At 42.2% G+C, this 12,811-nt stretch overlaps 1 protein-coding gene across 1 annotated transcript in view; it reads left to right on the top strand.

The window, feature by feature from the left end:
- Positions 1-5,701: 5,701 nt before the first annotated feature.
- The window catches only part of SMC3 (structural maintenance of chromosomes 3), a 49,387-nt gene continuing 42,277 nt past the window's right edge, over positions 5,702-12,811 (top strand). The window contains exons 1-2 of the mRNA XM_023511679.1: positions 5,702-5,860; positions 7,194-7,269. Coding sequence (XP_023367447.1) covers positions 5,846-5,860; positions 7,194-7,269 — 91 coding nt within the window. The 5' untranslated portion in view covers positions 5,702-5,845. The remainder of the gene's footprint in view (positions 5,861-7,193; positions 7,270-12,811) is intronic.

The raw sequence follows: 12,811 nt of genomic DNA, 5'->3' as shown, positions 1-12,811 counted from the left end.
GCCAGGGCTGGGTTTGAACCCACCACCTCCGGCATATGGGGCCAGTACCCTACTCCTTTGAGCCACAGGCGCCGCCCATGATTCTGTATTTTCAATTTCATCTCCAATTTGCCATCAATTGCCAATTCCAATAATTTGTCCTATAAATTTATAGTTAAATTACCTTTCAATGAAAGCAATGACCTGTGGATCTATGCATTTCCCATGCATCTTCTTTTGATAGAAATAAAATGTAGGCAGGGCCCATAGCTCAGTGAGCAGGTCGCCAGCCACATACACCAATGGTGGTGGGTTCAAACCCAGCCCAAGCCAGCAAAAACAACAACGACAACTGCAACAACAACAAAAATAGCTGGGCGTTGTGGCAGGTGCCTATAGTCCCAGCTACTCAGGAGGCTGAGGTAAGACAATTGCTTGAACCTAAGAGTTTGAGGTTGTTGTGAGCTGTGACTCCTATCAAGGTGATCACCCGCTTAACTGAGAACTGTTGCTAAATTACGGGGCATGTTATCACAGACTATGGAAACACTGTTCTTCCAAGCTTCTTTTATTTTCCCCTTCTATCTTCCTGTCATTAAAAATCATCCTGCCTTCTTTGCTTGCTTAACAGTAGTAAAATCATCAAAAATGCCAAAATCACATACAAATAAACGTGTCTGCTGTCCAAACCACATTTTTAAAGATGAGTTCCTTATTTTCTAGAAACACTAACATTTTTTTCATAGTCAAACATTCCTGGTAGAAATTTTCTGTTCAGTGAGCGTATCTTGTCATATAACAGTTACTTATGATCAGCTTACATATTATTACATACTGTAATAAAGAGAATAATCTCAAATTTAATGTATTAGCCTTTGCCTAATTAGCATTTTTTTTCCTGCAACAGCATCTCTCTCTGTTGCCCAGATAGAGCAATAGCAACATCTTCGCTCATGGCAACCTCAAACTCCTAGGCCCAAGTGATCCTCCTGCCTCAGTCTCCTGAGTAGCTGGGATTACAGGCACATACCACCATGCCTGGCTAATTTGAAAAAAAACCCCAAAACTTAAGACAGGGTCTTGCTGTGTTGCCCAGTCTGGTCTCAAATACCTGGGCTTAAGCGATCCTCCTACCTTAGCCTTCTAAAGTGCTGGGAAATTTTTCATTATGTAACTAGACACTGTTTAGTTCAGCTAACGTTTCTTCTTTGTAAAACTTTCTTCATTAAGGAAGCAGTGCATTGATTTATGTTGTCATTTAAGCTCATTAATCTGGGTAATAATTTCAGAATATTTTTTTGAAGTTGCACATTATATATTGCATATTCCTACAAGAGAATACAAACTCAAATCACATTTTTTGACAGTGTAATCCTTTATAGCTTCATAAAGTTCAGAACTAGTTGTACTTATCATTAATAACACTGAAAAAAAAGTCTTCCTATCTCAAGTATGTTCAAATTGCACGTATAGCAAATTAATTGTCATATTAGCAGTATGGGGGCCATCAACAACTTGCAATGGAAACCACTTTCCTAGCTGTGTCTATGCATCAATCTGCCATGTCATTAGCTAGTTGCTGAATTTGTCTGGCTGTGAAAAATGATACTTGAGCTACTTCCTTTGTCACAGATTCACCCATAATTTCCAAAATATTTGATACAGTCTTGTGTAATGTCTTTTTAAAAAATTAGCATCTTCAAGTGCTACTTTATGACACTCACAAATGACTAGTATTGTGAATGAAATATTCAACACCTGCTCTTATCAGTTTTTTAGTTCTTTTTCTTTTTGTTACCTATCAGTTTTTTAAATTCAGCGTTCTTTCTTTGAAAGTGTTCTCTAGGTTTTGAACTTGTTTCTTTGTTTTCTATGTAAAGCTCCCTAGGATTAATGATTTTATTAGCCTTATTAGCTAGCCCATCTCTGAGAATAACACACTGTAGTTTTAGCACTTGTATCATTGATAGCTACAAAGCAGAACTCAATCTAGGAGGAATCATACTTCCAAGTAAAACCAGTACAGACTCTTTTAGTTTTAGTTTCTTGGGAATCACTTCCATAGTCATTTGTTTCACTATTGCCGCCACTGCTTTGTACGAGTAAAGCTGTGTCTTTTCTTTGAAGAAATCTATGAAGTTTTGTTTTGACACCTGTACCATGAAGTAGCTTTTTACAAAATAAGTTATACTTAGTAAAAATAACAAAATCTCAAAGAAATGCTTTTATTTTCCAACATTCTTTTTTTTTTGAGATAGAGCCTCAAGCGGTCCCCCTGGGTAGAGTGCCATGGCATCACAGCTCACAGCAACCTCCAACTCCTGGGCTCAAGCGAGTCAGAGGGAGAGAGAGAGGGAGAGAAAGAGAGAGAGAAAATAGCTAAATCCCCAAACAGGCCAGTTGTAGCTGGCATGATGAGGATGCTCCTCTGGTTTAACCTCTACAAGGATAGCAACTTTGAAATGATTAATCCACATTTTGTTCTCCGCTTCTGCTTTCTTCAGCTCTTTTCTGTCTACAAAGCCAAGCTCTTTTGCTCAGCTGCTCAGAACACTCACTCTATTTCATAGAATGAGGTGCTGCCTGATTCTAGAATCAGAAATAAAAGCCAGTTAAGAGCTTTAAACTAAATTTGTTATGTTTAAGTCTATGTATGACACACAGGGGTCTGTGGCCGTGGCTAACAGACCATATTGTGTCCAGGAGAGAGAAAGGCAGCCAAAGATGGTACAGCTTCACTCACATGTCAAATTAGATTAAGTGCAAAGTCATCTGCCTTCCCGTAAGGGCTCGTCTCCCTCTTCTCCATCTATTAAAATAGTATATAAGCTTCATATTCTAACTGTTCTTTTTTTGTTTTGTTTTGTAATCTGAAATGCTCCCAAATCTAACTACACCTTTGAATTCCCATTTTGCATGAACTCCCATATGTATGTATGTGATTAAGATCTGTTTTTCTCTTAGTAATGTGTCAGTTTGAGTTTAATTCATAGGACGGCAGAGGAAAAGGTGCTTCTTCCTCGACACTGTAAAGACACGTTCAGGCCAGAGCTGCTCAGTAAATATCTGTTGAATGAATGAGAGAATACGCGAATGAATGATGGACAGGGTCCAGAGTCTTTTGGTCGGTTTTCTCTAGTCATTTTGACCTTTCAATTTAGCTGTCTGCTGTCTTTTCCCAGGGACTTGCCGGATGCAATTTTGGTTATGAACTAATAACAAAAATAGCTTACATTATCTCTTGTGCCAGTAATTTTACATAAATCATTTCTCTGCACAGAAATTTCCATAGTTATCATTATAACCCCCATTTATAGATAAAGAAGCTGAGGCCTTTAGAGGTTAATTTTCCTCACGTCATACAAGTCAGCAAGCGATAGAGCTGGGATGTGACCCAAGACTTTGTTTACAGGTAAACAGGATTACCTTATATGTCCCATTTTTCATTCTAAATATGAAGCAGTTATATAATACTCATTTTATAGATTAGGCACTGGAATAGTAATATGCCTAAAACCCCACAAATTTACAGGGTAGACGCTAATCCCTTTGTAAAATGTTTAAGGAGTTCTGTTGTTTTTGTTTTTATTTTAGAGACAGAGGCTCACTCTGTCTCTAAATGGTCTGGGCATGTTATAGTTCACTGTAACCCCAACTATTAGGTGACCCTTCCTGGTAGGTAGAACTGCAGGTATGCCACCACTGTTACCAGACCAAGAGGGTCCGGCCACCTGTCACTGTCAGCCAGTATGCAGAGGCAGGGATAGGTCCATGAAACTTTGTCAGAAGGCCAGGATTCTGGAGAGTAGTGAGAGCAGCCTCTCCAAGAATGTTCTGTTCTTCCATTTTCAAAATTACAGTTTTATATCTTTGAGTTCAAAGAGAAGACCAGCTTAACCCTTAACAACTGGCTACACCCATGATCCATAGTAAGCAATAATCACTGTAACTCAAGATCCAAAATAACATTCCCATTCAAAAGTTAATCTCCTAAATAAATCCACCTAAACTACTCAAGACAGCATCTTTAGGGTGAGAGTTAAATTTACAAAACAGTAAGAATGGCCAGCATGGTGTCTCACACCTATAATCCTAGCACTCTGGGAGACCCAGGCAGGTGGACTGCCTGAGCTCAGGAGTTGGGAGACCAGCCTGAGCAACTCACAGACCCTGTCTCTAAAAAAAAAGGAAAAAAAGAAAAAAATAGCCAGTCGTTGTGGCAGGCATCTATAGTCCCAGCTACTTGGGAGGCTGAGGCAAAGAGAATCACTTGAGCTCAAGAGTTTGAGGTTGCTGTGAGCTGTTGTGCCACAGCACTCTACCCAGGGCGACGAAATGAGACTCTGTCTAAAAAAAACAGAAAGAAAGGAAGAAACAGTAAGATTGGGAGATAGGGGGTGAAGGTCAGGCAGGACCCAAACTGACTAGATCAACTACGTCAAGTCTGCCCTAGCCTGAGAGATTCCATCTTATTTCCATTAAATGTGCTTTCACCACCACACTCTCACCCCTATTGTGCTAAATGTTAAATTTTTTTGTAGAGAGGACGCTATTAAAAATAGTTCAATCTGGTTCGGCGCCATAGCACAGTGGTTATAGCACCGGCCACATACCCCGAGGCTGTGGGTTCGAACCCAGCCCAGGCCTGCTGAACAATGACAACTGCAACAAAAATATCTGGGCGTTGTGGTGGGTGCCTTTAGTCCCAGCTACTTGGGAGGCTGAGGCAAGAGAATCACTTAAGCCCAGGAGTTTGAGGTTGCTGTGAGCTGTGATGCTACAGCACTCTACTGAGGGCGACAGCTTGAGGCTCTGTCTCAAAAAAGTTCAGTCTGGAATTAAGGCCAGAACTGCTAACCCGAGCAGGATGGGCGGTGAAGGCGGGTAGGCGGGTTTAGGTATTTTGTTCTAATCCCAGCAGTGCAGACCAGAGATCCAAATTCTAAACAAGTAATGTTTTTGTTTTTTTTCTTTCTTTCCCTCACGACTGATGCCAATACTAGAGTTGCGACCAGGCTGGAGAGAGAGACAGCGAGAGAGAGCACGCTTAGAGCTTTTCGCCTCATCTAAATCTCTTTTCGTGCAACTGTACAGACGTGTCTAGATTTACAGCACAGGGTAGAGCAGTAATAGTATTAATTATCGGGTATTAATTATCACATTATTAAAACGGATTTTGCAGCGTAGACAAGTCCCTTTAGGGCTGTCCTGCAAGGGGGCGGTTTGGAGCCAGTGGAGGGCGTTCGAAGACGGTAAACGTTCCCAGGGAGAACAAGGGGGAATAATGGAGCAGCAGGGATTCCACACTCAGAACTCCAGCCGTCACCAGCATTCCGCGGGCTCCAGGACAAGCATTTTAAAACAGGGGTCCGCTTTTTTAAACAACCACGGACCACGTGACCACCGGCCGGCTCAGCTACTGGCTCCCGAGTATCACACTGCGCTTTGGCGCCGAACTTTTCCCCTCTCGTGGACGCGACCACTGGCTACGCGCTCGGAGGTCGTAGGCGCCTACCGTACGGTCACAGCTTCTCCGAATAAAACTTACAACTAAGTCTCAGGAAAGGGTAAGCCATACGGTTCCAGAATAGAACGAAGTCTACCTAATAACGCCGTAGAAAGCTAATTCTGCCCAGAGGAAAGAGCCGACCTGAACCTAATTCCCCCCACTCCCTGTACGGGCTGAGCGGGTGGTTCCGTCCGAGGCGCGGGCTCCACCTCTACGGGCGCCGCCATTTTGTTTGGCTGGAGCGGAGCGAACGGAGCCGTGGGGGAGGGGTCTCGCAGGCGCCTCACCTGACCCTGCGGCCGCGCTGTTGGTATTCCGGGGGGAGGAGGGCTTCCACCCAGCGAGGGGCGCGGAGCCATGTACATAAAGCAGGTAAGGCTTTCGCGCCCCTCCTACTCCTCTTGGGCCGGCGACAACCGCTTCTTGAGGTGGGGGTGTCGTCGCGTGACCCGCGCGGCCTTTCACCTCTCGCGGCGGGGTGGACCAGGGCTGGGCCGGGGCTCTGGGGGAGAGGAAAGACCCTAGGCTCGCTAGCGCCCGGACTGCGGGGTGCCCTGAGAATTGGGGCGCTTCTCTGCAGCCCGGGCCTCCCCTCATTTGGTCTTGGGAGAGATATGGAGGGGCCCGCGGGGCGGGCCACTTGGACGACCGGGCCTTCCCGGGCAGCCCGAGGGGAGCGGCGGCTGGGACCTGGCCGGGGCGGCAACGGGCGGGAAGGGCTGTGCTGTCCTGCAGCGATGGCTTCGCTCGGGCCATTTGCGCGAGACGGGTGGAAAGGCGGCCTCTCTAGCCCGGGGGCACCCCGCGGGGCAGCGGCTGGGTGTCAGCTGTAACCCGGGGCCTCTCTCCTCGGATTTGCCCGCGGAGTCACAGGGACCCTCCTCCGGGGGTAACGTGGAGCCCCGCCTCCTACAGTTGTTTACTTCTGTCAAAATGGTCTTCCCGCGCGAGGGTCCACCAAAAAATGAGCCCATTCACAGCATTTGGAAAGATTTTTTGTCGGATATATGGGACTCTGAGCACTCCTTTGGAACGTTGGCTTTTTCTGGCTGGCAGGTGTGCCAAGCCCACTCCCTGGGCTTGGAGTCAGGAAAGCTGGGAGCAGTCTGCCTGCTCGATACAGTTCTCCTGTAGCACTGCAGTGTTTAGTGTTCCATTAACCACCTGCGGGGCCCTTCACTTGGAACCCGAGGAGATCACTAACTATAACTGCACTGGCAGAAGTTACTGTTAAAAGGACTGTTTTTAGCAGATTTTTAATCACTACTTTCTTTTTTTTTTTTTTTTTTGAGACAGAGCCTCAAGCTACCCCCCTGGGTAGAGTGTCATGGCTTCACAGCTCACAGCAACCTCCAACTCCTGGGCTCAAGCGAGTCTCCTTGCGCAGCCTCCCAAGTAGCTGGGACCACAGGCGCCCGCCACAACGCCCGGCTATTTTTAGGTTGCAGCCATCATTGTTGTTTGGCGGGTCCAGGCTGCATTCGAACCCGGCACCTTAGGTGTATGTGGCTGGCATCTTAGCCACTTGAGCCACAGGCGCCGAGCCAATCACTACTTTCCAAAATGAATTTTCGCTACATGAAATTGAAAGTTTTTATCTTGTTTTCAGTGAGAGACAAGAAATGAAAGAAATGCAAGAGAAAAGTGTTTATAAGTGAGTCCATTGTGTGTGTGTGTGTTCTCAAAAGTATCTTTTATTTAACAGGTGATTATCCAAGGTTTTCGAAGTTACAGAGATCAAACAATTGTAGATCCCTTCAGTTCAAAACATAATGTTATTGGTAAGTGTTCCTGGTTCACTAGATTAGATGTATAGTCTCTATGGATAAATTCAGCCCATTTGTATATCGGCTTAAGGAGACAAGAATTGTCTTTGAATATTAAGTAAGTTTGTATTTTTCTGTATGAAATAACTTCTTTTATTGCCTGGTGAATTGCTTTTGTAAATTTAAAATGTTTGGATAATACTATCATAAGTTAGGTAAACATTTTTATTGGGGTAGCCTTGTGCATGAGAGCATTTTAATAGGTTTAAACTTACAGTGAATGACAATAAATTCAGCATTTGAATTATTCTGTTATTCTTATATCCTGATTAAAATGTTCACCACTGATGTGTTTTAGAGATGACCAATCTTTATACACAAATTAGTTTGTTCTATTCTTTTTCCAGCTTACTGAGAAACTTCAGTTTTCTCATTTGTAAGAGGAGTTGATACCTGTTATGTAGAGTTGTTGGGAAGATTAAATGGGAAAGCATATGAAAGTGTGAACATAAAGGGCTAATGGTGATTGCCGTTAACAATATTTAGTCATTATAGATTCTTCAGATTATAATGTCCAATTGCTGATACAGCGAACAAACTTTTTTTCTGACATTCTGCTAAATTTTTAAAGGATAGATGAAATATGAGTACTTCTAGACACCAGAGAAACAGACTGCCGTTGAAACAGTTCTACTGTTTAGCGTCCTCTTTATGGAATGTATTAGTTTGTTAGGGCAGCCATAACAAAATACTGTAGACTGGTGACTTAAACAACAGATTTATTTTCTTACCCTTCTGGAGGGTAGAAGTCCATGATCATGATAACCACCATGGCTGGTTTCTAGTGAGGGCTCTCTTCTGGCTTATAGACAGCTGCTGTCTAACTGAGTACCCACATAGTCCCACCCTCATAACATCATCTAGCCCATATTATTCCTAGAAGCCCCCATCTCCATAATGTTAGGGTGTCAACATTATGAATTTAGGGGTAACACAACATAGTCCATATCATGGTGAGATTTGTATGGAAAATAAGAGGAAACACTAAATGCTAATGTCCTCAGAAGACCCTTAGAGAATCATACTTTATTTTGTGTAAAATAAATAAAATGGGCAAGTTTTTCCTTGCAGCCTTGTAGCTGGGAATAAAGAAAACTTTTTTTCCCTTAAATTATAGCTACTGAAGAGTCAGTTAATTAAATTGATATGCCGTAAGGGTAGCTTGATTATATTGGGATTTTGATTATGTTTTAAATTACAGATGCTTTCTGATTTTCATCAAAATCTTTGGAAATGTAAAAAAGTGAACAATTACTAGATTTACATTTTTTTTTTTTGCCCGAAGACTGTCCTTAATTATAGTATTAGTTCATGGTAACTGCATGGAAATGTTTTCAGGAGGGATTAACAATTTCCAGTTTAGGCTCGGCGCCTATAGCTTAACCGGCTAAGGCGCCAGCCACGTACACCTAAGGTGGTGGGTTCGAATCCCCAGCCCGGACCCGCCAAAACAACAATGATGGCTGCAACCAAAAAATAGCCGGGCGTTGTGGCGGGCGCCTGTGGTCCCAGCTACTTGGGAGGCGGAGGCAGGAGACTCGCTTGAGCCCAGGAGTTGGAGGTTGCTGTGAGCTGTAATGCCACGGCACTCTACCCAGGGGGATAGCTTGAGGCTCTGTCTCAAAAAAAAACCAAAAAACAAAAAACAATTTCCAGTTTAAAGAATTTTCCCCTTAGTATAATAACAACCAATTTATATGAATTTGTTAAAAAGTGTAGATGCTTCAGTTTGGCCAGTTGGCAAGGGACATTGCTAGAAAACTCAAGAATTTAATGAATGATACCAAAAGTACCTATTCTAGAAAAAAGTTGACAAATACATCTTTTTGTTGAGAACGTCTTGGTAACACAAGATGATCATGTTTCTACACCTTGAAACCAGTTAGGTTTGCAGAATCCCAATAGATGACAGCTTCTGTTCCTAAGCAGGTATTGTGTATTATTTCACCAACTCACAAGTTAAAATGGATGAATACATTAATATTTCAGTTGTATAATTTTATAAATGATCTGTAAAATGGTGACCATTATCTAGAGTGATTACATTATGTTTATAAGGTCTGTCAGATATTTTTGTTTTGTCCATTTCACTGTTTTGGTTACATCATTGGCATTGTTAACAATTACTGTTACAAAGGAAAATTGTGTTAAGTGTTCTTTCTGTTGCTGTAACTAAACAAGTAAACCTAACATGACTTCATTGATTAAGCATGTTTTAAAAACAGGTACCTCAGGAGGGCAAGGTGGCTCATACCTGTAATCCTGATACTTTAGGGGTGGAAGGGTTGTTTGAGGCTAGGAGTTTGAGATTAGCCTAGGCAGCATGTAAGATCCTGGTTATTCAATCAATAGATCTTATTCTATCTATTAAAATTGTAATATTTGGCCCGGCGTGGTGGCTCACACCTGTTGTCCCAGCACTGTGGGAGGCCAAGGTAGGTGGATAGCCTGAGCTTAGCTGAGTTCGAGACCAGCAGAAGACCAGCATGAGGCAGAGTGAGCCAGAGTGAGACCCTGTCTCTACAACAACCAAAAAAACCCAGCCGGACCTTGTGATCCTAGATACATGGGGGGGCAAGAGAATACTATAGGAGGAAGAAGTTAAAAAAAAAACAAAAACAAAAAAACTTCAAACCAAGATAAAGTGAAAGCCAGCAGAAATTGAAAGCAAAAAGAAAAAATAAAATTGTAATACTCAAGTCATGTTTGACTGCTACCAATAGAGGAGGTACAAGATAACAATATATAAGATACCAAACATATTGGTATATATTGAGTATTACAATTTTAATACAGTTTTTTCCTTCTTTAAAATGTGTATACTTTTTTGGGGGCACCCTCTGTACTTGTATTAGCCCTGGTTTCCTAGAATATAGCAGGCAGTCTGAGCTGCTAAGGCTTTCATGGGAGGTATAGTCTGAGAGAAAGAGTGAGGGGAAAAGCTGGTTATAGCTTTATAAAAAAGACATGGCTGGTTTGTAGTCACGTTAGATAACTTTCAGACAGATTCTGTGGGCCCACCATGCCTTAGAAAAATCAGAGTGGAGAGGAATGGAGAGGATTTGTCTGCTGGTGCCCATCTGTTTTTGGTAGTTTATTGATTGTGTCACTCTGGGGACTAATACCCCCACTCTCTGAAGCAGTCAGCCGGCTTTTAGCCTCCCTTGTTGGATCTTCACAGATCTGACCTGAATGTACTCCCAAGGGTAGGCAGAAACAACCACAGACATTAGGAGACTGAAACTCTCCACTGATGGGCAGCTAAGGCCTGGGTTGGGATAGGAATCCCGGGCACATATAAACTAGATCTACCTCAATACCCATCTAGCCTTTGTATATAAATAAGCCTTTTAAATTAAAATGGGTTATCATATAATGTTGATAAGTTATTTTTTCTCTTTAAGAGTAATTTTTTTTTTTTTTTTGACACAGAATCTCAAGCTGTCTCCATGGGTAGAGTGCTGTGGCATCATAGCTAACAGCAACCTCAAACTCTTGGGCTTAAGCCATTCTCTTGCCTCAGCTTTCCAGGTAGCTGGGACTACGGGTGCCAGCCACAATGCCTGGCTATTTTTTTTGTTGTTGCCATTGTTATTTTAGCTGACCTGGGCTGGATTTGAACCCTCCAGCCTCAGCGTATATGGTTGGTGCTGTACCCACTGAGCTACGGGTACCACCCAAGAGTAAATCTTGAATATCTTTTATTAATAAATATTTAATATACTTTATAATTGCCATATAGTGTTTCACTCTACGGGTAGGAATAATTCTTACAGGGAAATTTAAAAATTTTCAGTTATTTGTGAATGGATTATGGTTTTAACTTTATATTCATTTAATGGTAAATTATCTTTTAAAATGTTTTACTTAGAAATAATTTCACATTTACAGAAAAGTTGCCCCATAAGAGCAGTACAGAGAACCTTTACCTGAAATTTCATTGTTAACATTTTGCTTTATCATTTGTACTTTTATGCTCTCTGTGTGCTTTTTTTTTCCTGTGAGTAAAGTTTTGTATATCATGGTTCTTTACCTCTGAATTCAATGTGTACTCTCTAAGAATAGGGATGTTACCTTAAATAATCACAGTACATTAATATATAATAATTGTCCATTTTCCAGTTATGGTCATTGACCCAGAAATGTTCTTTGTAGCATCTTTTTACCTCTAGTACAGCATCTAATTTAGGATCAGGTATTGCATAGCCGTGTCTCTTTAGTCTCCTTTTTAGAGAGGATCATTTTTACAGCTGCTTTTGTCATAACATTGTTTTGTTTTGTTTTGCAGTTTTTTTGGCCAGGGCTAGGTTTTGAACCCACCACCTCTGGCACATGGGGCTGGCGCCTTTGAGCCACAGGCGCTGCCCATAACATTGTTATTTTTGAAAAATACTGCATTAGTGATATGAGGACCTCACAGCTGGGAGGCATATGAGGTCCATCTTCCTCTTAGCAATGATGTTACTGTTTTTTTGGGTTTTTGTTTTTTTGTTTTGAGATAGTCTTACTTTGTCCCCCTAGGTAGAATCCCACTCAACAACAATCTCAAACCCTTGGGCTCCAGCAATTATCTTGCCTCAGCCTCCTAAGTAGCTGAGACTACAGGTGCCTGCCACAACATCTGGCTGTTTTTAGAGACAGAGTCAAACTCTTGCTCAGGCTGGTTTCAAAACTCCTGAGTTCAGACAATCCACCTGCCTCTGGCTCCAAAGTGCTAGGATTACAGGTGTGAGCCACCACTCCCAGCCTATTGATGATGTGACTTTTAGTCCCTGAGTCAAGGTGGTGTCCAGCGTTTCCACTGTATTATAGTTACTGTTTTTTCCCTTGCAGCTAATAAATAATACGGGGAGATAACTTTGAGACCATGCAAATACTATACTCTATCATATTTTCCCTGTAGATTTAGTATCTGTTGATGACTCTTGCCTTTATTCTGATGGTTACTAAATGATGATTTTTCATTTCTAGCACTCCTTTCACATTTACTTGGCACTTGGTATTCTCCTGTAAGCAAGAGCCCTCCCTCCTTATTTTTTTGTTACCAATATGGACTTACAGATTATTCCCCTCACCAGTAATTTGTAATTGGCCTAGTTACTCAGATTGTCTTAGATTTAACTAGTAAAGGCCCCCTTGAAGCTGGCTCTTGTATTTATTATATGCCTTTTGTTTTTTTTTGTTTGTTTTGTTTTTGAGACAGAGCCTCAATCTGTCCGCCTTATTAATTTCAAGATTCATATTCATAGAGTGCTGTGACTCACAGCAACCTCCAACTCCTGGGCTCAAGTGAGTCTCCTGCTTCAGCCTCCCAAGTAGCTGCGACCACAGGCACCTACCACAACACCCAGGCTATTTTTTGGTTGCAGCTGTCGTTGTTTGGCAGGCCCCGGCTGGATTCAAACCTGCCACCTCAGGTGTATGTGTCTGGCGTCTTAGCCACTTGAGCCACAGGTGCTGAGCCATGCCTTTTGTTTTGTTTTGTTTTTTTTTTTTT

This window comes from Otolemur garnettii, unplaced genomic scaffold (genome assembly GCF_000181295.1).
Source record: "Otolemur garnettii isolate 467f Iridium unplaced genomic scaffold, OtoGar3 scaffold00021, whole genome shotgun sequence".
Classification (NCBI taxonomy): Eukaryota; Metazoa; Chordata; class Mammalia; order Primates; family Galagidae; genus Otolemur; species Otolemur garnettii.
The sequence above is the reverse complement of the archived record's forward strand: the minus strand, read 5'-3'. Positions and strand labels throughout refer to the sequence as shown.